Here is a 27,811-nt window from a genome sequence, read left to right on the forward strand (position 1 = left end):
ATTCAGCTGGGAAAATCGAGAGAGCAGCACAGTGCGGAAATCTAACTGCGGTTCATTCTTATGTAAACATACTTACGCAGAAACCCAATGGCTATTATCGACGTCGGCAAAAATGATTGCGTTTTTTTTTTTTTTATGTACGTTAAGTCGATAACATTATTATCGCGACAGGCCTAGTTTGGATTTAGTACAGATTGGTAGTTTAATAAAATTGAAAGAGAGCATCAGTTCTTTACCCGATTCTACAACTACCCACAATATGTTTTATTTAAAATATTTTATATTTTTTTGAGAACTATCTATCATTTAGTTTTCACTTCACAAAACTTGTTACTTTGTGTTGGTCTATCACATAAAACCCCAATAAAATGTTTTTTTGTTAGTGTGATGTGAATTTATGTACTCTACAAATGGGAACCACCAAATGGGAACAACTTAATGCATTTTTGAACAGGTTAAGAAACTCCAATCCATCATTTAAACTGAAAGAAGCATGTGGACTAGAAGCTAGAGTCATGTTAGAAATTTTTACACAGATATTACTGAGGTTACGCAGTGCCGGAAAGTTCAGGTGAGCATTTGCCAATTTTTCAGTGTTGCATCGTGGTAGCACAAATGATAGAGATGCTGTTCTTCCTATTGCAGTCAGTGGATGATCATCATAATTTAGGGCTGCGTTTTTAAAAGTTGACAATTCAAAATATTTTTTCTAAAAAGCCGACACGTCAACATGCATCCCTTGGATATATGATTAATTTTAAAGCCTGAGCTTTACATTAATCCATTTTTGGTTACATAAGCCAGTAGTAGTTCACAATGACACAAACTTTTTAACTTGATGTTCTGAACCATAGAGTTAATATATAAACCCTGGACACGGGTCAGCCAGTGAGGATGGCCAGACGGACATTGCACTTTGAATAGACCCCAGTTTTGTGTGGGTCAGAGACATGGCATAGGTACAGCTGATGCTGAGCTGTAGTCTGTTCCTGCAGTGCAGTGATCTGAACTGGGTCGGTTTAGCTCTGAACTCCGTCAGGAGAAAGAATGGACGCTCACCCGAACAGCCAGAGTGATAAACTGCTCCACATAGACATCTGTCTGGATGAGAACAATCCTGGCTCTGGGATCACTGAGCTGTTCAGAACACTGAGGCCTCAGTGGAAGGCAGAAGACATTCAGATGAAGGCAAGTGTAGCTCAATTAATGTTTAGTCTTCATTTCAGAGATTTTTTTTACACTCTAGTCAGGACAGCAGACTGATGTAGGACATGAAAAGCTCCGTAAAGGTCCTCTAAAGGTTCTGTAACCTTCTGCGGCATTTCTTACAGTGCTGTACATGCTTACTGATGGGATCATGAACTAAGCCGTGTGCGGACATGAAGAAATGTAAAACAGACACTGATTAATAAAAAACACTAATATATACATGAACACCAATGAATACATAACAAACATAAAGTAACAGATACACACTGGCTAATTTGTTGTGCAAAAACTGCTTTACATTGCTTTACAAATACAAGCTACAATCAGTAAATAAGATACACAGGAAATTTGTCAGTGTTAAATCAACACTGTAAGTGTTAAATTAACACTGTTAGTGTTAAACTTTACACTCTGAGTTGGCAGTGTTGATTTAACACTGCCAAATTTCCTGTGTACAATTATAAGAAGAGATTTAAGAAAAAATTATAAAATTCAACTATAATCTTAAAATCAATAATTTTACAGAAGAAGGAAATAAGCCTGTTAACTCATTGATGGTCTATTATGAAACATTTATTTTGGCCGGTTCCTGATGAAATTTTGATATATTGTGTAAAGAGCAGCTTGTATTTATAACTTGTGTTTAAAAATATTTTGAGCAATTTCTAGGAGTAAGAATTTAGTGATGAATACTTTACTCTCTGAATACTGTTACTATTACTTTTATCTTTCTTTCACCCTGTTCTACAAAAGTCAGGAGCCCACAGGCTCATTAGGTATTATGTGGGTGGTGGATTATTCTCAGCACTGCAGTTAGTGTTGTGCTGGTACAAGTGGTTCAGGTGCAGCAGTGCTGCTGGAGTTTTAAACATCTCAGTGTTGATGCTAGACTGAGAATAGTCCACCAACCAGAACCAACCAGCGCCCTGTGTGTGGACAGTAAGTAACTACAGTGTTTAAAAACTCCAGCAGCACTGCTGCGTGTGATCCACTTATCCACTCAGAATGACCCACCACCCATTATAGCTGCTCAGTGGTGGTTCTGTGGGGACCTGAGCACTGAGGAACAGGGTGAAACAAGAGACTATAAAGTATGCAGAGAAACCTGTAATAATAGAACTACAGTGCTTCTTATAGATCTAAGGGCTGCTATATGGCCAGTGGAGCTGATACAATGAACAGTGATTGTAGTAACAAGGAGGTGGTAATAACATTCTAATATGACTAAATAGATTTTAACCCTTTCATGCATAGAGGTCACTACAGTGTACAGCTGTTTAAAATAGTTTTTTCTTTAAATATGCTTGCAATTTTGGGCACTGCTGCATATAGTCCACTGTAGTGGAAGCTATTGCATCATCCTATACAAAAAATCCCATTGGTTGGTCATTGTAATGGGAAAAAGAAGTCAATGAAATCAAGATGGCCGGCAGACAGGGAAAACCACCAAACACCTTGGCTATTTTTGTTTCTACCTTTTATAAAATTATATCACTGCAGGTAAAAAAATATATAATTACATCAAGTAACATCTAAGGTGACATATTATGTAAAGATTTTCGAAATTTTGATGTTATATTTGAGGGAATTGTAGATTAATCATCTGTCCACTTAATTGTACATCATGCATCATTAGCTATTTTTCAACTTTAATGCAATGTCAATTACTTCCAGTGTTAAAATAATTAAAATAATTCATATTGTTTAATGTTTTGGCTGTAAATCAACTTCTTTAATTGAGGAATGTCTGCCAGTACAGACAGTTGCAAGCAGAGAAGTAGGGTCAAGCAGTGATAGTGAAGGTGAGTCTGGAAATGTTACTGAGGGAGTTGAGGCTGAGGAACGGAGATGAAGGAGATGAGGCTGTTGAAACTAAGGGCACCCCAATATCCAGTATGCCCCTGGAAACCACTGGCCCCAGCTCAAGAAAGTATAAAATGCCAGCACACGAAGAACCAAGTACATCTGCATGCAGTGTCTTGTAGCTTTGTGCCCTGTATGCTTTGGCAACCATCATAGAAAATAGTCTCAGAAATTAGCAACAAGCATGATTTGACAGGAAATATGATACATGCTATAAAATACTATAAGAGAATATGCTCACTTAACAGTTCAGAGACTTGACAAGAATACAGTATGATAATACCAGTCACAATCAAGATTCTGTAAGGTTCTACGGTTCAGAGACATTTTCTTGTGTCACAATATCCTCCTCAGTTCCACTATTCCAACAGAATACCATATTACAACTGTATAACTGAATTACATTTGTGTTTTTTTTACAACAAAAAATGCATGAAGTACACTTGAGTGGACAGATAAATATTTCTTTATCGAATAAAGATAGAATATATATTTTTTTCAAACCTTGTTTTACATCCCTAAGCATGTATAAAAACACTTAGAAAAAAAATCCTGACTGAGTTTATTATAATTCATGCATGAGAGGGTTAAAATGAAACCATATAATTGGTTTATAATGTTAATTTATCATGTTATTTCCTGATACAGTTATAAATACATTTAGCAGCCCTTTAGCATCTCTATAAGCAATTAACGATTTTAGTACTGTAAAAACTTATCAGATTAATCACGATATATATATATATATATATATATATATATATATATATATATATATATATATATATATATATATATATTTTTTTAAGACTAAGCTTTTAATAATGGGTATTTAAATGTAAATAAAAGAATCGGTTTTAGATTGGCGTGTAAATCAATTAAAGATCCACTATTAATTACATCACATGATTAATTTCCATTATTTATATTTTGCATAATGTAGTGGAAAAAAGTAATATAATAACATAATATTTGATATTAAATATGGACCAGAATGAAACTAAAAATATAGTAATAAACTAGAAAAGTGTGTTTCCTGAAAGAAACATAGGATGGGTGCTCACGCTAATTGCTAAATTTTCCCAGGTCATGGTATGGTGTTGCTAAGTGGTTGCAATGTGGTTTGCTATGGTATCCCAGGTGGTTGCCAAGGTGTTGCTGTGGTATCTATGTTGGTTGCTATGTCGAGACACAAAAACTCTATGACTTGAGCATATGTAAAAATACATGGAACTGAATGGGTTAAACAAGGAAATTAAAATGAGAAACAGATAAGTGCGGTCGGTATTGCTAAGAATCTTGAAACCTATTTACAAGTAATGCTTTGCAATGCACAACCATAATTACTTTTACTTATACTGTCCAACACTGAACATAAGCTGCCAGATTCGTTACCTACATCCATTCTCCTACAGAATTTGCCACTACATGGGGTTCTTTTTGCACAAATACATATGTAACCATTATTTTAGCACATGCAGGTTCAGACTGTATCTTGGTTACAGCAGTGGTTATTGTTGATTAACAGGTATTCACAGAGGGCATCACCAATCAGCTGCTGGGGTGTTACGTAGGCTCGGTGGGAGAGGCAGGTGTAGTGCTGGTGCGGGTCTACGGCAAAATGACAGAGCTGTTTGTGGACCGGAAGAGGGAGATGGAGATGTTCCGGCTGCTGCACGCTCACGGCTGTGGTCCTCGGCTCTACTGCAGCTTTCAGAATGGAATCTGCTACGAGTTCCTGAAGGGAACAGTGCTGGATGACCCTTTGCTCACACAGCCTGCTGTCTACAGGTGTGTTTACAAAGAGATATACACACAGGTTCATAAAACATCTGGTCATTAAAGTAAAAGTTAAAGTGTAATAAATATTGTTAAGTATTCTCTGTAACTTAAGGCGTTTGCACATTCACAGCATTATAAGGCCTGAGGTTAGTTGAAGAAAGAGAAGTTGCTGATTGTGCCCCAATAGAACTTTTTCACACTTACAGTCGCATTGTAGTCAATGGCTGAGACTACTGCCTGTTTCTAAGTACACCAATAATTCAGTTAAACACACTTACCAGAGTTTATACCCCATCAGGATTTAAATGGTTCAACTGCAGCTAAAAAAGCTCTGCTCATTACATGTTATTTTAACTAGCAAATTAATAAACCAGAGTGAAACTAAACCACATTGACCCCACCATTCAGCACAGCGTTCACTCCGGTTCAGTTTAAAATTAAATGAAAATGAAAACAATAATTAAAAAATGCTAAACTCAACATTAGTTCTTTCAGTATTTGTTTAGATTATTATTGGTGAGGACTGTCAGCAGTCTGTGTTGGTAAGTAGTTTAATGTAGAAATAGCACAGTGTTTGACTGAGTGAGGAACCTTTTTGTCTCCTCCAGAATGAAGCTCAGTAAGTGTTATTTTATCTTGTAATTCAGAGATCATGAGATGAGCATTCAGAATCGCTCGCTGTGTTAAAACTGTTCCTTCCGTCTGAACAAAAGACTTGAGACTGGAAAGTAGATTCACCTTCCAGCAAAACAATGACCCTAAACACACAGCCAGATCTACAGTGGAATGATTTAGATCAAACAATATTCATGTGTTAAAATGGCCCAGTCTTAAATCACTTTGGGCTTCTGTGGCAAGACATTAAAATAGCTGTTCACGGACACTCTCCCTCTAACCTGGCTGAGCTTGAACTGCTTTATAAAGAAGAATGGGCAAAAATCTCTAGATGTGCAAAAGTGGGAAAAGACAAACTAAGTATTGATATAGGGGGGCTGAACACTTTTCAGATTTTTATTTGATAAAAAAAAATGAAAACCATGCATCATTTTTGTTCCACTTTACACTGCTGCAATACTTTGTTTGTCTATCACTTAAAATCTCAATAAAATACAATACAAGTTTGTGGTTGTAAGGGGACAAAATTTGAAAAAGTTCAAGGGGTATTAATACAATTTATTCTCCCAAATAGCTGTAAACAGTGTTTAATAGCCTGCTGAACTGCTGAATTTCCATAGCTAGCTACTTTAGGATCAGTGTTCACAGCAGAAGCTACTTTTGACTTTGTTTACTTTAAATACGATTCAACCAGAAACCAGCCATTATGAACTGATCAGATTTTCTAACAAAAATGTGGAGGAAGCAAATTCTTGAAAGTGGGTGTCAGCATAATGTGGACATGGTAGGTGTTAAACCTGTTCATATTGGATTGGTGTGGCAGCAGGTTTTCATTCCAATCAAGCAAAAGCACACGTAATCAGTTCTGATCAGACTGGAATCAGAAGTGCTGCTTGTTGTTTAGAATGAAAACCTGCAGCCACACCTGCCCAGGTTCGACACCCCCTTTTTATAGTATTAGTGTGTAGTATGCAGTTATGGTGCAGCCAGTGTAACTGTAGCTGAAACAGCACTGAACTTTATTCTGTATAAGGAATACTTCTGTTAATGATCAGTGAGTGTTTTGTATGACATGTCTTATGTAAACAAACAGCTAGTTAAAAATCTGCAATGTTTAAACAGAGATCAGTAGGAAAGTATCTGTAGGATAAATGTAGAATAATTAGTTCTGAGCTTGAAGCTGAACGAAATGTGCTGTTAATTTTCAGGTTGATTGCAGCAGAGATGGGCAAGCTTCACTCCATAAAACCACAGAGCAGCTCATCCCCACAGCCGGTTCTGTGGTCAAAATTGACTAATTACATGCAGTTGCTCAATAGTTGTGCTGGGCATGAGACTTCACCATGGCAAAGGTAAGAAACAAAAGCTTCAGTAAAACAAAAATTACCATTAACATTAGTAATCTTATAGACCCCTATGAACATATTTCCACTGCTCCATACCTCAACTTTTATCCTTTTCTTGGCATCATGGCACCCCCGAGGCAGACATGTTTGCTCGCTCTGCTCTAGTTTGCCATTTTTATCTTCTTTTTTTTTTGGCTTTTTGCGCTCTCTTTGAAGTACACAAATGCCGTGCACTGCTAGTATATGACAGACACACTCTGTTGGACATCACATCACACAGTAATTTTGGATTTACTTTATTTCAATGGAGCTGCAACCCATTGTTCGCTACCACAGCTACCACCGCCGCTGCCAAGAAGACCCAGCGACACCGACCCCAAGCGAGTGCGCTGACACCAGGAGATCGATTTGGAAGCGGAGGCGCAGGTGAGGCAGGATGGGAGGGCTACATGCTAAGCTAAAGGCTCCCGCTAGCTGACCACCGCTGCCCAGCCTCCTGCTAGCTATTGCGCGGTCTCTGGAAAAGAAAACCTGGACGAGCTGAGAGCAAGGGATACATCACAGCAGGAATTAAGAGAGTGCTGCACTCTTATTTTCACTGAGACCTATTTTGCGTCTGTTTGGAGCATAGGTCATCCTTCAAAACTTCAAAAAGGGGCAGTGTAACCGTTGTAGCATGTTTGCATTGTTCAAATACGGAAGCCATTTGACATGTTTACATGTTCTGCCCTCTAGTGGAAGCCTCCAGTTATACACGTTGCACATAGGCTAGTATGTTATCTGTCACATTCACAACGCAGCCAGTTGTCTATGCAAATGCATTGGCAAACAGCAAGTATGTTTCTACCCTTAAGGCTGAAGGGGGAGGTGTGTGGGTGTTTGTAAACAATGCATGGTGTGGAGACATACAGACCGCTTATAAGCACTGTTCACCAGATGTGGAGTTCATACTGCTAATATGCCATCCCTTTTACCTCTACCACGGGAATTTACAGCTGTGTTTTTAGCTGCTGTTTACATCCCCCCGCGGGCTAACTCTACGGCAGCGTTTGGCAAACTTCATGATGTCATCAGCATGCTGAAAACGGCTCACACTGATGCCATCTTCATCACTGCTGGGGATTTTAACCAGTGCAACTTACAGACTGTAATGGATACTCTGTCTGCATAGAGGACTATGCTGAGCATGTGTCCGGCTATATCAGCACTTGTGTGGATAACATCATGCCCACCATACAAGTAAAGAGATGCCCCAATCAGAAGAACTAAGTACAGACTGTGAAAAGCCATCAGAGCAGCTAAGAGGCCGTACAGGGAGAACCTGGATGGCTTCTACTCCACTGCTGACTCCAGGCAGATGTGGCAAGGCCTGCAGCACATCACAGACTACAGGACCACTGCCAACACCTTGAGCTCCACAGACACCCTACCAGATGACCTCAACACCTTTTACACCCACTTTGCCGAAGAACTCGCTGATGTTCTCAGCTCCATTTTTAATCTTTCCCTCAGCCAGAGTATAGTTCCCACTAGCTACAAGACCACAACTATTGTCCCCCTCCCCAAGAAGAGTCCCCAACCTGCCTGAATGATTACAGGCCAGTAGCACTCACTCCAGGAGATAGGACTTCAGCCAGAATCATCACCTACACTGGCACCCCACAGGGATGTGTCCTCAGCCCTATCCTCTACACCCTGTTCACCCACGACTGTGTCTTTTTCCATAAGGCCAAAATCATCCTAAAGTTTGCAGACGACACCACAGTGATAGGACGTATCAGTGGCGGGAATGAAGCGGCTTACAGGGGGGAGGTGACAAGACTGGTGTCATGGTGGGAGGACAACAACCTCGCCCAGACAAAGGAGCTGATAGTGGACATGAGGAAAGAGAGGAGATCTCATCAGCCACTGTTCATCCTGGAGCTTGAAGTGGAGAGGGAACAGCTTTAAATACTAGGGCATCCACATCAGTGAGGACTTCACATGGACATTGAAGACCACGCAGCTGGTCAAAAAGGCTCAAGAGCAGCTGTACTTCCTGAGGAGGCTGAGGAAGTTCGGAATGTCTCCAAAGATACTCTGATACTTCTACAGCTCTGTCTTTAAAAGCCTCTTGACCAGCTGTATCACGGTGTGGTATGGTAACACTACTGTGACGGACCGTACACGCCTGCAGAGAGTGGTAAAGACTGCGGAGAAGATCATCAGAACTCCACTGCCCTCTCTGCAGAACATCCATCACCAGAGAGTCCTCAGGAGAGGTGCCTTCATCCTCAAAGACTCTACCCACCCCCAGCATGGACTGTTCACTCTTCTGCTTTTAGGCCGGAGAAATAGATACAATTGAGATACAAGACCACCAGGCTAAAGAACTCCTTTCTCCCCACTGCTACCAGATTCTTGAACCTACCTCAGAAATAACTTTGCACTTTACTCTCTACACATTTACATTTTAAGGACATTTCCCAGAGGCGTATGTTCACTTTACTGCAAAAATGTTACAATTGCACTACTAAATATTTTGCATTTTTTATATTTCACTGCTGTATATAATCATGTACTTACTTGTAAATAATATCCATAACACATTACTGTTTTCATGTACAGATTTCCATCCTGGATGTAAATTTAACATCAATTTAATATTTATATTTAGTTAGTTTATTTCTTGCTTTATTGCATATTTTCTACTTTTATCTTTATGCGGCATGCTTGTCGAGGAGCAAAGAAAGAATTTCATTGTACAAGGAAACTTGTTTTTTATTGTGCACATGACAATAAACTCTTTAAATCTTGAATTTTTTTAGTCACATTTCAGATTTTTAATAATGCTGTCAGGTGATACAAAATTCTACATGGATTTATTAACATTAATCATCAAAGTATTTTAAACCAAATTTTATCTGAGAAGCTGATGTTATAAATACTTCATCTCTTATAACACTAAACCAATTTATTATAGCTGCACCTTTATTCACCTAAATATTACAAACCTATTATAGAAGACACTCAGAGGCTATTTTTAGGAGATTATAGACTTGTCAAATATGTTTTAAAAAGTAATTACATTCATAGCTATAATTTGCCTATAGTAGTGGTTTTGCTCCATATTAAAACCTGGATCTGTACCGTCACGGCGATCGACCACCATCTCACAGACTGTAAGTAAAAAAACAACTTTTACACCCGATGGCTTTGTTACTAAATGGTATGTTCAGCTAATTGTATTAAATGTAATGGGAACCTATGCTAAGCTAACACCTTTAAATGTGAATGGAGTCAAGACTAAGCTAACTCTATTGAATGTAAGGGGAGCCGAGGTTAAGCTAAAGCCATTGAATGTAACGGGAACCTAAGCTAAGCTAACGCCATTAAATGTAAAGGGTAACTATGCTTAGGTAACGCCATGCAATTCAAAGGTAGCCGAGGCTAAGCTAACTCTATTAAATGTAATTGGAACCTATGCTAAGCTATTGCCATAAAATGTAATGGTAGTCACGGCTAAGCTAACACCATTGGATGGAATTGGAGCCGAGGCTAAGCTCCTGTGTTCATAATGTTTCTCGGGTGAGAGCGCTGCCGGGGCGGGCAGTCTGAGCTCGGCTCTGGGGGTTCATAACGTTTCTCGGCCACGGGCAGGGACAGTCTGAGCTCAGGGGGGGGTTCATAACGTTTCTTGGCCACGGGGAGAGAGCGCTGTTAACTTCACTCAGTGCTATATCTTTAACTAAAGCTGTATCTCTAAAAACATTTTGTCCTTTCAGTTGTAAATTTGACTGTGGGGGGAGGCTGGTAGGCGTTCTCTGCTTTACTGCTCTTAGCCAATCAGAGGCGATATATTTGCATGTATTAATATTAATGAGAAAGAGCCAAAACCTTTGTTTCTCCAAAGACGGGTAATTCTAGGAGCCTGGGAGGGGCAGTGGATAAAAAAATAATTAAATTGAGTAAACCATATAGCAGTTCATGCTCACCTTTTCTTTAATTCGAGTGAACGATTTGCAATTCGTGTTTACGATTTCTTTAATTCGAGAGATCGATTTCTGTAATTGGAGCGAAAGGTTTTTATGCGCACTAAGACAAGAAGCTCGAAGGAAAGGAGCATTTTTCTCTCTTGATCTGTTTCAGGGGTGCAGTGATGATAATCAGTTATCTACCTTTATAACCTGCTGAAATTAATACTCTAGTGGCCGTGGCGTTGGCTCCCCCGCTGCAAGACACCTGCCACGTAGTTAGAGCGCACGCAGTCCTTCACAGAGCTTATTTACCAACAATATAGACAAATACAGTCAATTCCAGACATGAATAAAGGAAACAAACATTTTACTAATGCAGGATGACTGTGTGTTATTAAAACCAGTTCAAAAAAACATATAATGCAATGTGGAACTGTTTATTTTAATGAAAATGACTACCAATCTGATTCAACATCTGATCTCAAAAACACTAAAACCGTAAAACTAATAGAACATGAACATGATGTTAAATTAAAAAGCAGTTACTGCAAATAGAAGTAAAACACTGTTTCATTCCTCCATCCAACAGTTTTTAGAAATTATATGGTGATCAAATTTAAAATGCTGATTCAAAAGGCAGAAGGTTGAGAACATTACCGTATTTTTCGGACTATAAGGCGCACCGCATTATAAGGCGCACGATGAGTGAACGGTCTATTTTTAGTGTTAGTCCATACACAAGGCGCACTGGATTATAAGGCGCACTAAATGAAACTTTATTTATATCAGTAACAATAACTCTGAGCAATAAATCCTTCACAATATCTGTGAAAAATAACAACATCTCTGAGCAATAAATCAACAAGCACAGCAAGTACGTATTACTCCGCGACGCTCCTGACAACGGTAGCCGCAACGCTCCGACAGACCATAATATTATGTTGAAGCACAGCAAGTACGTATTACTCCGCAACGCTCCTGACAACGGTAGCCGCAACGCTCCGACAGACCATAATATTATGTTGAAGCACAGCAAGTACGTATTACTCCGCGAGGCTCCTGACAACGGTAGCCGCAACGCTCCGACAGACCATAATATTATGTTGAAGCACAGCAAGTACGTATTACTCCGCGACGCTCCTGACAACGGTAGCCGCAACGCTCCGACAGACCATAATATTATGTTGAAGTACAGCAAGTACGTATTACTCTGCGACGCTCCTGACAACGGTAGCCGCAACGCTCCGACAGACCATAATATTATGTTGAAGCACAGCAAGTACCGCATTACTCCGCGAGGCTTCTGACTATAATAGCGTGTTGTGCCGAATTCGGTGAATAAAACGGTTTTAAAACAGAGATAAAGATTGGATAAGTTTCATTTCTGGATGAAGTGATTTCCAGCGCTGTTTGGATATAACTGTGGATTACAGGAGACTGGATTGATGGATTCTCTTTAGTCTGGACGCGTTTTGAAGGTAGGACCTGTGGCTGAGCGCGGGTGTGTGTTCGGGGGGTGGCGGCAGTGACCGGAGGTTACCCCAGGACAAAAGGAGAGCCTTTTATTACTGGAAACATGCGCTCTGACGCAGCTCTAATTCATGAAACATACATCCTACAGTAAAAGCACAGTTCTGGAATCCGGAGAGCCAGACGGTTCGAATGGTGTATGACATGACCGCATTCGATGAAATATGGACGAACGATAAACGCAAATATGAGAGTTATGAATTATTAAAATCATAACCAAGGCATATTTCGCCCTAAATGTTTATTTTCTGAAAGGATATTCTGCTAAATAGGCTAAATAGCTCAAAAGCAGAGATTCTAAGCTTTAAAATGGTATATTGGATGTCTATACTGAACCTGTAACTGTTCATAACTATTCAGAAACACAGCCAGTTATGAAATATTAAATATTTCTGGCCCGCCGGTGGGCCAGCGCGTGTTAAGAGGTTAACTTTACTTAGAAGTGGGCGCTAAAAAGAAACAGTTTGTGCTATTACCCCAGAACGGGTGGAAAGGAAAGTTTACCGGCACCTTGTTCTGGCCACGGAGCTACAGTGGAAACTAGCTACCCTGAACCACAGCCGAGAGGCAGTACGGCAGTCAAAGGTAACCGCGCGCTAGCCCAAGAGGGGGATCTTTTTCTGGCGTGGGTGAGGAATTCTGCACAACAGAACACAAGCAAAATCCATACACAAGGCGCACTGCATTATAAGGCGCAATGACGATTTTTGGGAAAAAATAAGTATTTTAAGTGCGCCTTATAGCCCGAAAAATACGGTATGTTGATCCAACGTTAACATTTCAACGTTAGCACAACCATTGAACAATAAATGTTGATTCAACGTTGTTTCACTGTTGAAACAACAACATACATGACTTTAGTCATATTTCAACCACATTTCAACGTTAAAGGTCGGTTGTGTGTAAGCTGAATTTGAACATTCAACGTTAAAATGTCAACGTTAGCACAACCATTGAACATTAAATGTTGATTTAACGTTGTTTAACGTTGAAACAACATAAGAATTACTTTAGTCATATTTTAACCACATTTCAATGTTGGAGGTGTGTGCCAGCTGGGTTTGGAATGAGACATTTAAAATATTAACAGAATATTGGATATTTGACCATATTTTGATCAAAAGTTTACGCCCAAATAAATTAAAAATGGAAATTCTTCAATGATTTTAGTACACATCTTTATTATTAGGTTAAAGTGGCGGATTAGCTTATAAGCTAATTGGCTTTGCAGTTTTCTGAGCTGGGTGATGTTTGATAACAGATGGACAGTGCTGGACAGTATTCAACAAAGCGAGCTTACTCAATAAGCTGTGATTTTTTTTTGTACAAGCCAGCTCATTTTGTTCAAATTTAGATCCACAAAATAAGTTCTCTTTCAAGCATTCATTCGGTATCTCACTATGGGATACGCCCCTCTCGCGTATTCCTCAGAAGCACTCTAACATTACGCCAGCCCTACTGGCTGGCCAGGTCTGACGTCCGCGGGGGGAGGCACCCCCTATAAAAGCAGGTGCCCGAGCGGCAGAACGTCATTCAAACATCTCTTCTCGCTCAGAAGCGACTCAAGTCGACGCTGCCAAGGAATTACGCTACTGTCCACAGAGCAGAGCTAACCACTCGCTCGCCGGGCGCTAATTCCTAACTACGGCGACATTCGACACAATTAAGATAGGCTTGTCTCCAAACAACTATCTAACCAGTCTGTCTCCAAACAGTGGTCAACACTCAGTGCAACTCGCTAGTCACCAAACTAGAGTACGCTGAACCCTATATCCTGTGCTATCGGCTAGCTTGTCACCAAACATTAGCCTTAGCCAACTACACTTAGCCGGAAAGCTAAGAGTTACTTTAGCTGCAAAGCTAACTAGCAATGGCTTCTCTTTCTCCCTCAGAGAGAGATGAGAAGCTGGGGCGGCTATGCTCATGTGGGAACAATATTTCTGCAAGAGATACTCACCCCTGCTGCAATGAGTGCCTCGGGCTGCAACACGCCCAGGACGCACTAGCCCCCACGGGTTCTTGCATCCACTGCGCCCGCCTGCCCATGAAAAGTCTCCGTCGTCGACTAGCACGCCATGCTAGTTTGACCGATCGAGACCCCATGATGGCGGCGCCTCCAGCTCCCGAGGGTCAACCTCAGGTGTCTGCAGCCAGTACCAGTGCAAACTGGGCCGAGCACATGGATGAAGTATCTCCGTTGCTCGACGAGCTCGGCTGCATGCGCGAGGAGCGGGATGAACTCCTCGACGCGGAGCTGGATTCACTGGACGGTTCGGACAACATCCTCCCCTACGAGGACGATGACGATCCGTTCCTTCCACCGACGGAGGCAGCAATGCCTCAAGCCCCTCGCGAGTGTAGCTCAGGCGCGGAAGGCGAGGTCGGTGGTTCCCCAGCTGCTGGTGCGAGCCTGCACGACGTATGCAAGCGCGCCGCAGGAAAACTGGGCATTCCATGGCCCAGCGCTCTGCCCGAGAAGGCCGGTTCTCGGTATGAAGGCAAGCGCTTACCCAGGGTGAAAAGTATGGAGAGACAGGTTCTTCCGCTATTCCCCGAGTGCCTGGAAGAAATGACCCGCACCTGGCCGAAACCTTTCTCATCGAAAAACCCGGTCCTGGGCGGTGCTACGCTGGACTGCGCAGAAATGGAGGTGAATGGACTGTCCAATCTGCCGCAGGTGGAGCCGCTGGTCGCTCACCACCTCCATCCTGGCCAGAAAGCCTTCATGACCACATCCGCGCCTAGCTTCCCGTCAAAGGCGGACGGATTCCAGTCCTCCATGACCGACAAGGCATACAGATCCGTTGCCCTCGGTGTGCGAGCTCTGAACGCATCGTCTATGCTGATGGCGTATCAGGCTGAGCTTCAGGAGGAGATGGCCGGAACCACGGAGCACAAGCTCTGGGACGAGATGTGTGTGGTGACCGACTTATGCCTTCGCCTACATCGCTGTGCTGTCCAGGCTTCAGGAAGGGCGATGAGTATCATGGTCACGCAGGAGAGAGCGCGCTGGCTCAACTTGTCTAGCCTCTCACACCGCGAAAAAGTCCAGCTTCTGGATGTTGCTGTGGATCCAAAGGGCTTGTTCGGCCCCGCTATGGCTGCTATGCAACGCCGCTGTGAGGAAAAGAAGCGGGAGGGTGAGGCTCTGCAAACCTGTCTGCCCAGGAAAGTGCACCCACCTCCTGCCTCAGCGCCCCGCCCATCCTTTGCACAAGCGGTAGCGCGTGCCCCGCTTGGCTACAGGATTCCAAAGCGACCCACCCCACCACAGCCCAGACCACCAGCAAAACCCAAAGCTGAGAGTGGAGGAGCATGGGGTAACAAGCCAGCTGCACCAGTGGACCAGCACGGAAGCCGACAAGCGCCGCCTCGCGCCCGCCTGGGCAAGAGGGCCTCGCAGGCAACCTAACTCGCTGCCGGGGGAGGGAAAGCGTGTTTGCCAGACACACGCCCCTCTCCCACTGGGGGACCAGTCCCTAGAGCCTGCAGTTGCGGCTCACAGTTCAGAAGTGTGGGACTTTGTTCAGTTCAGAAAACCCCTGTCCACTGTCAAAAACACACTGTGTTCAACAAAAATAAAATTGTACCCCATTGTGCAACCAGGCCACGGGCCGAGGGCACTTCAAAACAAAAATGCCCTATTGTTGAAAAACATAAGGAACACTGTGCACTTAGCGGCGCAGGGCCACATAAGCTCTGTACCAGAGCCGGCCACGCGCGCATGCGCAGCTGCCAGAGCGAGGCAGTGCTGCCCTCCACTAGAGGGCAGCAGTGCTCCACTGGTGGCGCTGCAGCCAGCTGTAACACAGCGAATAGCGCGCTGGCGCGCGTGTATCGCGTCGCAATGGGTGCTCAGAACTGTGGAGAAAGGGTACAGGCTCCAATTTTCACACACCCCCCCTCGATTCTCAGACATAATATGGTCACAGGCGAGGGGAAATGCTGCCAGTTTTCTAGAAGCAGAGATAGCCTCTCTTTTAGAGAAAGGAGCGATTCAAGTAGTACCTCCAACGCAGAGCCGGAGCGGCTTCTACTCGAGGTATTTTATAGTTCCCAAAAAGGGAGGGGGCATGAGACCTATACTGGACCTGAGAGCGTTAAACAAACACCTCAGACAGTACAAATTCCGGATGCTGACTCACTCAGCACTGCTAAAGTTTGTACGCCCAGACGATTGGTTCACCACCATCGATCTAAAAGATGCATACTTTCACATTCCCATTTACCCTCCCCACAGAAAGTTTCTCAGATTCGCCTTTCAGGGGAGGACATACGAGTATATGGTACTCCCGTTCGGCCTCTCTCTGAGCCCGCGCGTTTTTGTCAAATGCACAGAAGCAGCGATAGGGCCGCTCAGGGCGAATGGAATTCGTCTGGCAACGTATTTGGACGACTGGCTTTTGGCTGCAAAGTCAAAGGAAGAAGCCGTGACACACACCGAATACTTAATGAGACACCTCTCATGGCTGGGGTTTCAAATCAACTTGGCCAAAAGTGTGCTGAACCCCAGCCAGTCAGTAACTTTCATCGGACTGTCCCTAGACTCAGTGGCGATGAGAGCTCGGCTTTCCCCAGACAGAGTAGAGGCATTTCAGGCATGCCTCGCCCAGTTTCGAAGGGGAAATTATGTGGAGCTGAGGATGTGCTACAGACTTTTGGGTCTGATGGCGTCAGCATTGGCTGCTATTCCCCTAGGGAGGCTACATATGAGGGGGTTTCAGCGCTGGGTGGCGAAACTCGGTCTGGACCCGCGAATGTACGCACGCAGGAAAATTATTGTGTCAGCTCAGGGTGCGCGGACACTGCGACTGTGGAAGCATCCGCGCTTCCTGTCACAGGGCGCACCGTTAGGCACGATCAGTGCCAGAAAAGTAATCACTACCGATGCGTCTCTATGGGGATGGGGTGCCACCCACGAAGGGAGGTCGGTAAATGGACAGTGGAGTCCGAGCTTACGCTTGGCTCATGTAAATGTTCTGGAGCTCAGGGCAGTATGCCTGGCTCTACGTCATTTTCTTCCGTATGTGGAAAACTCTCATGTGTTGGTCCGTACGGACAACACGACTGTGGTGGCTTACATCAACAAGCAGGGGGGCTTACGCTCCCTACAACTTCACAGGCTAGCACACAGACTGATTATCTGGAGCAATGCCAACCTCCTCTCACTCAGAGCAACGCATGTGCCGGGAGTGTCAAATCGAGGGGCGGACCTACTCTCCAGGGGCCACCCTCGCTATGGGGAGTGGAAACTTCACCCAGACGTGGTGAATATGGTCTGGAAGCGGTACGGTCTCCCAGCAGTGGATCTGTTCGCATCCAGGGAGAACGCACAGTGCCACCAGTTTTTCTCACTGAAGGACAGGGATGCTCCGCTGGGAGTGGACGCGCTGGCACACGAGTGGCCGCGTGCCCTCCTTTACGCTTTCCCTCCACTAGCTCTGATATCCCCTACTCTAATCAGAGTGAGAGAGGCGGGTCTATCAGTTATTCTGATAGCACCGAATTGGCCACAAAAGACTTGGTTAGCGGAGATAACGCAGATGCTTTACGCTCAACCATGGCCCCTCCCACTGCGCAGGGATCTGCTCTCGCAGGCGCGGGGAGAAATCTTTCACCCTCACCCAGAGCGCCTAGCTCTCTGGGCTTGGCCCGTGAAGGGTTAAATTTGACGTCATGTGGGCTGCCTCAGAATGTAGTAGCTACCATCCAAAGTGCTAGGGCACCGTCCACACGCACTTTGTATCATGCTAAGTGGCGTGTGTTTGAGGATTGGTGTACTGACACAGATGAAGTGCCATACCAATGCTCTGTAAGGAGTGTTTTGTTATTTTTACAAACACTTCTTGAAAATGGTAGAGCTTTTTCCACTATCAAAGTGTATCTAGCTGCTATTTCTGCGTGTCACGTAGGACTTAATGGCAAAACGTTGGGGCAACACCCCCTCATTTGTCGATTTATGCGCGGGGTGCGTCGCTTGCGCCCTGTATCAAAACCTTTATCTCCTAAGTGGGATTTGCCTCTGGTACTAGAGGCTTTATCCGGACCTCCATTCGAACCTTTACTGGAGGTGGATTCGAAGATGCTTTCACTTAAAACAGCACTGCTTATGGCGCTCGTGTCTGCCAAACGAGTTGGCGACTTACACGCCTTTTCAGTGCATTCTTCGTGTATGCAATTTGGTCCAGGTGACTCTAACGTTTCTCTGCGACCTAACCCAGCGTACATTCCTAAGGTTATGGACACGTCTTATTCGTGTCTTCCGTTGGAGCTCACTGCTTTTCACCCACCGCCGTTTTCGTCTCCGGAACAGCAGCGGTTACATATGCTATGTCCTGTGCGCGCTTTGAGAGCGTATCTGACCAGGACCATGTCATTCAGGAAATCAGATCAACTATTTATTTCCTGGTCCGGGTCTCATAAGGGCAAGCCCATTACAAAACAGCGTCTCTCACACTGGATTGTAAAAGCTATAGGCTTGGCCTATTCAGCAAAAGGGTTGAACCCCCCCGATGGTCTGTGTGCGCATTCTACGAGGGGTATTGCCACATCATGGGCTCTTTTTAAAGGGGTGTCCTTACAAGAGCTATGTGCGGCCGCTTGTTGGTCATCACCTACAACCTTTATGAGGTTCTACAGGCTTGACGTTACTTCATCACGTTTGGCTCATGCTGTTTTGAGCACTAGCTCAGCGCTGGCTCAAGACGCGCCAGTCTGATGTCAGGTCAAGCAGCGTCTAGGTTGGCTTGTCCGGCAATACGGGAGTAAGCATATCCCATAGTGAGATACCGAATGAATGCTTGAAAGAGAACTTTAGGTTACGACCGTAACCCCGGTTCTCTGATAGCATGAGTGAGGTATCTCACCGGACCACCCTTCTTGCAATGAGCGAGAAGAGATAGCTAACTTTGAATGACGTTCTGCCGCTCGGGCACCTGCTTTTATAGGGGGTGCCTCCCCCCGCGGACGTCAGACCTGGCCAGCCAGTAGGGCTGGCGTAATGTTAGAGTGCTTCTGAGGAATACGCGAGAGGGGCGTATCCCATAGTGAGATACCTCACTCATGCTATCAGAGAACCGGGGTTACGGTCGTAACCTAAAGTTACCTTAAGCCCTGTTCAGTCACTACAGCAGAAGAGAATCCTGCTCTGTTCCAGGTATAAGTTAAACCTGCTCTGTATCAGGCTAGAGTTCAGACTTAGCTTAGCTCGTTTACTGTGATTGGACGGGCCGTGTGATGCCATAGTTCGCCAGTGGAAAACAATATTCAGAAACAGCTTTCCACCCATGTCCTCTATACTGCTTCAGACAGCACACACACACAGTTTACATTTTATTTTAACATAATAAATGAAGGTTTTAATTTTTTTAAAAACATCTTATTTTAGAAAATGCAAATATAAATAAATAAATTTGACTGACATTTAAAAAAAACATGAAAGTTATCATTGTAATGTATGTGTTTAACAATAATATATAATAAATTAAATAAATATGAATTATTTGCATAAATAGGAAAATTTAATCAAATATATGCATGGATCGGAAAATACTTACAATACAGATCTTAGAAGTTTGAAATTACTTGTTTTTGAACAATATTGTGTTTTATATATTTCAGTTTGTTTTAAAACTTGATCAATTATGATAAATCAAATTATACATACATATATATGTATATATATGTATATATATATATATATATATATATATATATATATATATATGTCACCGGGGAAAGGACGCACACCAAATGACAAAATATTTTTTTTTCGGGTATTTTATTCTGATTAAATTGTACTCAAAACAATAAAAATAAAAATGAATACACTGTAAAACCCTAGCTTAGAACACAGTACAGTATTTGGTAGTGGCACTAATTACAGAAAATAGATAAATAACATTAATACCACCTTAATACCATTAACAGAGCTCTTTTTATATTTGTTTTTAAGCTCACCTCGATTTACTCAGCTTTACTCAACAAGACTTGAGCATTTCATCAAGAGAACTTGGACAAACAGCTTCTGTAACCCAGAAAAATACAAGGCTTGAACACGAGGAGCACACTACCCCAAAGAAACAATGCCATCTGCCCGCATCTGGTTGTGATTCATCCAAAATACATGTTTAGAAAGGCAATATAGGCATCTACTACTGTTATAGGCCAACTAAACCTTATATTGTTCAGTATTTCCTGATTTTTACCTCTTATTTCATTAGGATGGCTCTGGATGAATTCTAAAATGGAGCACCACCATTCACTGCAGCTTGAGCCTCCTTCTCTACCATGCTCTTAGCTCCTCCCTTTCCTCTCTCAGGTTGACAACACTTCTGATTGCGTTTCTTAAAGTTACAGACACACATTTTAAAGGTGTATTCTCAATTCACCACCTGGCTACAAACTGTAGTTTGCTCCAGTCTTTAGTTATTGACCTCAGAACACCTGAATTCTGCTGACGGCTCAATGCTAGCTAACAGCTGAACTCAGCAGTGAGGATTGGAGAGTGTTAGCTTGGGTGCTAACTGTGTTCTGAGATAAATTAATAGCTGACGTTTGATATCAGAATGATGTGACTGTGCTGGTTAGATAAAGTAAGTTCTGCTGTTTGATATGATATGTGTATGATGTCTGTAATTAAATTTTAAAACATCAACACCAGGCTACAGTAGCTAGCTTATCCACATGTTCTAATTGTGTATATTTCCCTGCGTGTATCTGAAATCCAATTTTATCCCTCAATTTATTGTTTTCCTTATCACGGAAATCATAGGGGCCTTATACCCTACTATAGTCCTGTAGTTGTAATCAGCATGGTGCCAATAGGTTTATGTTGATTTGCTCCAGAGAGTCCTCAATGGGTGCAACTCAAAACAGCTGATTATGCCTGTTTAGATAAGTGCAAAACCTCCCATGTGGTGGCTCCACCTGTTGTTCGCATTGGTGTAACTGCACTATCAAACCATAAATTAACTGAAGTCTGATTTTCACACCAGTGATATTGACCCTCCTGAAATTTTCCAGACCCAGTGCAAAGCTTCCTAGCCTGGACACCCTGTTAAAGGAGATTGAGGACCTGAGGAGACACCTTACAGCTGTAGACTGTCCAGTTGTACTGTGCCATAATGACCTCTTGACTAAAAACATCATCTACAACTCAGCTGAAGGTGACGTAGCGATTTTACATTTACAGCATTCAATTGGTCAACAGAAGATTTATCATTTGGTTTTAGCTAATCTGCATATCACACCTCAGTGGAGTGGTGCACTGAAGCTGTAATTTTACCTCTTTAAAAACGATGAATAATCCAGTAATAATTTAACAAATCTAACCTGTCAAGGCACAGGCTCCACAAAACCTCTGACGGTTGTCTGTGCTATCTGTCATTAGCATCAGATCATTTATGTGCTGCAAATTAAAGGAGAACTCCGGTGTAAAATTGATTTTGGGTGTAGTAAAACATGATAAAAAGTACTTACCTTCTTTGAATAACACACCTCCACTCTCCTTCAGCTTTCTGAGATACAGTAATTTTGCGCTTTTTGCCCAGCACATATGATTTGGGGCATATTTTGCCCAGCTTATGAAAAATCACTGTTTACATCCCGTAACGCTGGCTTTCAGCTCCGAGCGCCGCCATCACAGTACTAATAATGACAGACATATATATATATATATATATATATATATATATATATATATATATATATATATATATATATATATATATATAGACTCCGCATAGACTGCCTCCTGGTGTAGCAGCCGGCGCCCAGTGCATTTATTTATTATTAATACACCTACAATAATATCACATAGCTATAGGAGAGTGAAGGTTTGTTATTCAACAAAGGTTAATACTTTTTATCATATTTTACTACATCCAAAGTCAGTTTTAGATGAGTTCACCTTTAAACCTTAGGTGCCAATGATCCTTTCTTGGAGGCACTTTTCATAGCTACTGTCCACTGCATGTTTGCCTAATATTTTCAAGATATATTTGATTCTGATATCACAATTTCATTCTGCTTCCAACACACCAACAACAAGAACTGACCAAACCAGATCAAAAAATTTATTTAGATTGTGTTTTTTGTTTGTTTTTTTGTTTTGTTTTTTACAATTGATGTCACAAAGAAGTTTAATAGAAATGTGATATCAGGACAGATAATTAGATAAAACATTGCCCACAACACGGAACCCCTAGTGAGGTACAGGAGCAAGGAAAAACTACATCAGAGCTGGAGGAGGAAACCAAGGAGGAAACCAAGACTCACTCAAGTACTATAACATGTAATATCAAGGCTAATATATAAGGAGGGGCATCCTTCTATGACCAATATTGTTCACTTTAAAAGGAAATGTATTAAATGTTCTGACTGACTGGTTTACATCACTATGATATTATTATTTCTGCTTCCAGGTGTGGTAAAGTTCATCGATTATGAATATGCTGACTTTAATTACCAAGCTTTTGACATTGGAAACCACTTTAATGAGTATGCAGGTAACCTTTCATGCTCCAATCATGTTTCCTTCAGTTAGTGTGGGCAATTAAATAAACAGAAATCTGTTTTTAGGGGTGAATAATGTGGACTACAGTCTGTACCCCAGCCAGGAGCTGCAGTGGGACTGGTTGACCGAGTACCTGCAGAGTCTGCGGAGCTGCAGTGGGGTGGATGCTGCAGTGACCGAGAGAGAAGTGCAGGAGCTCTACATTAAAGTCTGTAAATTCTCCCTGGTGAGGCTTTTCCTGCTGACTGACTTAACTCTAGAACAATTTACAACTCTGTTCACATTTGGAAAAAGTAATAAGTGGAACATGGGTTTAGTTGTCACTTTGTCTGCTGCTTCTCATCTCACAAACTAAATAACTGATATCAGTATAATCTGGCTGTCATGGGAGGTATGTATGTAAGTGACCACTTTAAAATGATTTTACAGTTTCTGATTTTACTATTTATAGGTATACATTTGAGTAAAATGAACATTGTGGTTTAAACCACTCACAAAATTTCTCCCAAGTTATAAATACAAATATTTTCATTTAGTGCATTTATTTGCACAAAATGAGAAGTGGTCAAAATAATAAAAAAGGTACAGTGCTTTTACACCTTAAATAATGCAAAGAAAACAAGTTCATATTTATTTAGAAACAACAATGCCAGTTTTTTAGAGTTCAGAAATCAATATTTGGTGGAATTACCCTGATTTTTAATCACAGATTTCATGCATCTTGGCATGCTCTCCACAAGTCTTTCATCCAACTTACATCTTACATGATTACATTCAGACGTTTTTCAACGGGATTCAGGTCTGAAGATTGACCGTCATCTTATTTTAATGTCAGTCAGCAACCGCAGGATGACATCAAGTGACCTATAAAAAGAATGGCAAATGGCAGCTGGGGTGAAGTGCATGGAAAGAACAGTTCATCTCTTAGAGGCAGAACTCCAGCTAGAAAAAGGACCTTCTTCTAAGAAGCAAGGAAGAGCCAGGCTAAAGTTTGCAAAAGATCATAAGAATTGAACTATAGAGGACAGTTCAATTTTCAGTTTTGCTCAACACCTGGTCATCTAATTTTTAGATAGAGACCTGCAGAGGTGTATAAGACTACTGTGTCTTGCACCTACTGTGAAATTTGATGGAAGATCAGTGATGACCTGGGGATGCTTCAGCAAGGCTGGGATTGGGCAGTTTGGTCTTTGCAAAAGACTCTGATTTAAGCTGCATAAAAGGTTATCCTGGAAGAAACCTGCTTCCCTCTGGTCTGATAATGTTCCCCAACTCTGAGGACTGTTTTTTTGTCCAGCAGTACAGTGCTCAATTTCACACAGCTAAGTCAATTAAGATGCGGATGAAGGACCACCAGATCAAGACAGTGTGATGGCCAGCCCATTCTCCAAACCTGACCCCCATTGAAAACCTATTAAATGTAAAGAAGAGGAAGAAAGATGGTCACAAGCCATCAAACAAAGCTGAACTTCTTGAAATTTTGAGCCAGGAGTGGAATCAGGTCACCCAAAATCACTGTGAAAGACTGGTGGAGAGCATGCTGGGATACATGAAATCAGGGTAATTCCACCAAATATTGATTGTGAACTCTTTGTGATTGTAAAGATAAAACTTTAGTATTGTTGTTGTTGTTGTTGTTCTTGAGGAATATGAACTGTTTTCTTTGCATCATTTGATGTTTAATAGCACTGCATCTTTTTCTTTAATTTGACCATTTCTCATTTCTGCAAATAAATGCTCTAAATTACAATATTTTATTTGGAATTTGGGAGAAATGTCGGCAGTAGTATAAATAGATTAAAACAACAATCTTCATTTTACTCAAACATATACCTACAGAGAGTTAAATCAGAGAAACTGATTATTTTGAAAGTGGTATCTTAATTGTTACAGTATATATACAGTACTAGTCAGGGAAATATGATTGCAGGCTGGTTTCACTAACATTAAGGAAAGAGAGGATACCATTCACTTGGTATACTATAGCAACCTCTTAGCAGATCCAGAGGAACCACTTGGAAAAGCACACAAACAACCATGCAACCCTTAGATTTATTGCTGAAACTCTAATTAATCATGTCTGTGTTCAGGCGTCTCATTTCTGCTGGGGTGCCTGGTCTCTGCTGCAGGCCACTTATTCCACTATTGACTTCGATTTTGTACGGTGAGTTTTCTTTGAATTCCAGGTTTAACAAGGTTTACTATGCTAAGCCTTGTGGCTGAGCTACTTAATTAACTTTATTAAACACTGCAAAGAGCGCACAGTCAGAATTCTCTTAATTAATTATGGGTGTGTTTTGGGTGTAAGGTGCAATTAACCAATCAGCTTGGCCTTTATTTTTAAGAGCCAGGTGCACTTTGGCAATTTGCTATTTTAGGGGCGCAGCTACCTTGATGCGTCCAACACTTCACAGCAGAAGTAACTGACCTGCTTGTTCGTGCTTGTTCATTCTGTTGTTGGTGTAAAGGATTGCATAACTACCAACAGGCATGCGCTATAGGTATGTGCACTGCTGTGTGTAACAAGTGGGAGTGCACATGCGTTAGCATTATAGATAGCAATGAACATCTCACTGTTGACATCTATGTTAATTTCATTCAGAGTTGCATCTGTACGGTGGCCCAGAAGTGCAAAACAAAGACGCTAAACAATTTTATCAGTTCTGAAACACTTGTACAAACTGCGATTTCTGACGGAAAGGGAGGGTCTAACACACTGGAAGTGCTTGTTGTGGACCCTCCTTGTCAGTCAAGCTGCTTCACGATGAAAGAGTGGAGTGTGCGACGCTAAGCTATGTTTTGTGGCATGTATTTCAGCAGCAGCAGTAAATGCAAAAACTGTACCTGTCCTGTTGATACTGCCTCGCAGTGCTCAGCTACAGTACAGTACAGGGCAGTCAACTACTGCCCCTGGGGCAGTTGCTGAGCCCCGTGGGGGAGTAGCTACAGTACAAGGACAGTTTTTGCATTTACTGCTGCTGCTAAAATGCGTGCCACAAAACATAGTTGAGTGTCCATAACTCCACTCTCTCATCGTGAAGCAGCTTGACTAACAAGGAGGTTCCGCAACAAGCCCTTGTGTTAGACCCTCCTTTTCTGTCAGAAATCGCAGTTTGTAAGACTGTTTAAATTTTTGTTGTAATGTAATGTTTTTTTGCCAGTGTAAAAGTGTAAAAGTTTTTTCTTTGGTAATTTTGTTTTCTTGAATGTAATTATTTTTCGTATGTAAATTTGTTTCAATTTTTGTATTTTTTCTTCTGGCATGTTAATTCGTTTTGCACCTCAGGGCCACTGTACATTGTGTTAAAAAAAAGAAATATTTACTCTTGCTATTTGAATGACGAAGCCATGAAAATAGACTGTTGGTGGGGTTTAAGATACCATTGAGCCTCGCAACACAGGGTGTAAGGTAGGGCCTATGGAGTATTTCTATTATCTTTTTCACATGAAAAGTTTTATCAGATGATTCTTCTCTCCTCTGTAGGTATGCAGATGCCCGGTTCAGTTACTACTTTGAGAAGAAGAAGGAGTACTTTGGAATGGAGCTTTCTTAATGTTGGGTTAGGTTTAGCTGTGCTTAAACTGTAGCTGTACCTCAGAAACCAGGCAATATTTCCCTCATTCTTCGAGCAGAAACTACCTCTAGTCTGAATTGGCTTTGCTAATTAATATATACATTTTAACATTGTGATGAACCTCTAATATCACCAGCAGTAAAAATGTCATAAAATGTTTATTCATCTTATTGGCACCTCCCACAGAGTAACATGCGCATATTTTCATTCCGCAGAGGGCTGAGCTCGTACCGAAAAAAGTTCCAGCACTTTCGACACAAACACCCGGTGGGATAAAGCATATATTTAGCTAGAAATAAATCCTATGGAAAATAATAATTTCTCCTTAAAAAAAGTTTCTTCTGTGACTCATTTGAGGCGATATTTCTCGATTTTCTGTCACAAACCCGCATTATGAAGTATAATCCAGTGTCCATCAGTGTGTGAGTTTCACCTTGTAATATGAACACATGGGCTTGAAAACAATGTTTTGAGTTATTGATTCACTCAGTGAGTTGACTCAACCCAAAGTGTCTGAACACCAAACCAATATCATTTTTATTTTTTTGTCATCTGTAGTTTGATTTTTTAGTAGGGGGGAAAAAATCCAAAAATAAGATTATAATCCAAAATCAAATTTTTTGTGAAAAAAAGTGAAGATTATTTTTTTAGGCGCAGCACTAGTCAAAATTATGGTTTGCGACTGGGAAGTTGCACAAAACACTATCTCAAATTTAAATTTGCAGTGGAAAACTGAGACAACTAGTGCAGTTTCCCCAAGCATGTGCTCTGACAACAAAGCACTTGAACATGATGTAAAAATATACATCAGCAGCACAGATTTATTTGTGTAGAAATGCTTATTATCATTATATTTAGGTTAACCTGACGACCTTAGGAGCTCCTAGGTGGGCATCTTTTTTTCTAAGTCCTTACATGGCACTGTTTTCCTTTGCATATATTAAAATGATTACATTACTCACATTAAACTTTACGCACTTTACACACATTACATTACATTACATTACATTTGGCAGACGCTTTTGTCCAAAGCGACTTACAATAACAATCCTCTAAACAATTTCAGGTTTCCTTCATGGCAAGCATTATATGTCTGCATGCCGCCATTGGTTGAGTACTGCTTCTTTTTGCATTTTAAAGTAAACTGGTGGAGATGCATGTTACAGATTGTTCATTGTTACATTTCATGTAGATCCATGTTCAAATACAGTACTGAAAAAGTGTTAAAACCCTGACAGAATTCTTGAGTGACATCACCTCTTAAACCTCATTAAAGTAATGAGTAAATGAGACCCTGAGAAAATAAAAACACACAACAGTAGCATGGTTTATGTGTTCATTAGGAAATTATAATATTTTGCTATAATCGCACAGTGTGACAAAGTGATTTCTGCTTTCATATTTAATAGCTTGCAACTG

General features: G+C 41.7%; 1 protein-coding gene across 1 annotated transcript; it reads left to right on the forward strand.

The window, feature by feature from the left end:
• The first annotated feature begins 945 nt into the window (after positions 1-945).
• On the forward strand, positions 946-27,713 carry zgc:113516 (ETNK_euk domain-containing protein). The gene is made up of 8 exons (XM_022683940.2): positions 946-1,188; positions 4,601-4,863; positions 6,678-6,821; positions 21,326-21,468; positions 22,726-22,809; positions 22,883-23,043; positions 24,908-24,981; positions 26,302-27,713. The coding sequence occupies exons 1-8, from the start codon at positions 1,048-1,050 to the stop codon at positions 26,369-26,371; spliced, it is 1,080 nt and encodes a 359-aa protein (XP_022539661.1). The 5' UTR covers positions 946-1,047; the 3' UTR covers positions 26,372-27,713.
• The last annotated feature ends 98 nt before the right edge of the window (positions 27,714-27,811 follow it).

Source organism: Astyanax mexicanus, chromosome 10, assembly GCF_023375975.1.
Source record: "Astyanax mexicanus isolate ESR-SI-001 chromosome 10, AstMex3_surface, whole genome shotgun sequence".
Classification (NCBI taxonomy): domain Eukaryota; kingdom Metazoa; phylum Chordata; class Actinopteri; order Characiformes; family Acestrorhamphidae; genus Astyanax; species Astyanax mexicanus.

Excerpts from the sequence above, each read along its gene's own strand:
- zgc:113516 (XM_022683940.2), top strand. The coding sequence starts at position 1,048 with ATGGACGCTCACCCGAACAGCCAGAGTGATAAACTGCTCCACATAGAC. Across the intron at positions 22,810-22,882 it reads CCACTTTAATGAGTATGCAG|GGGTGAATAATGTGGACTAC; the intron begins GTAACCTTTCAT and ends ATCTGTTTTTAG. Across the intron at positions 23,044-24,907 it reads AAGTCTGTAAATTCTCCCTG|GCGTCTCATTTCTGCTGGGG; the intron begins GTGAGGCTTTTC and ends GTCTGTGTTCAG.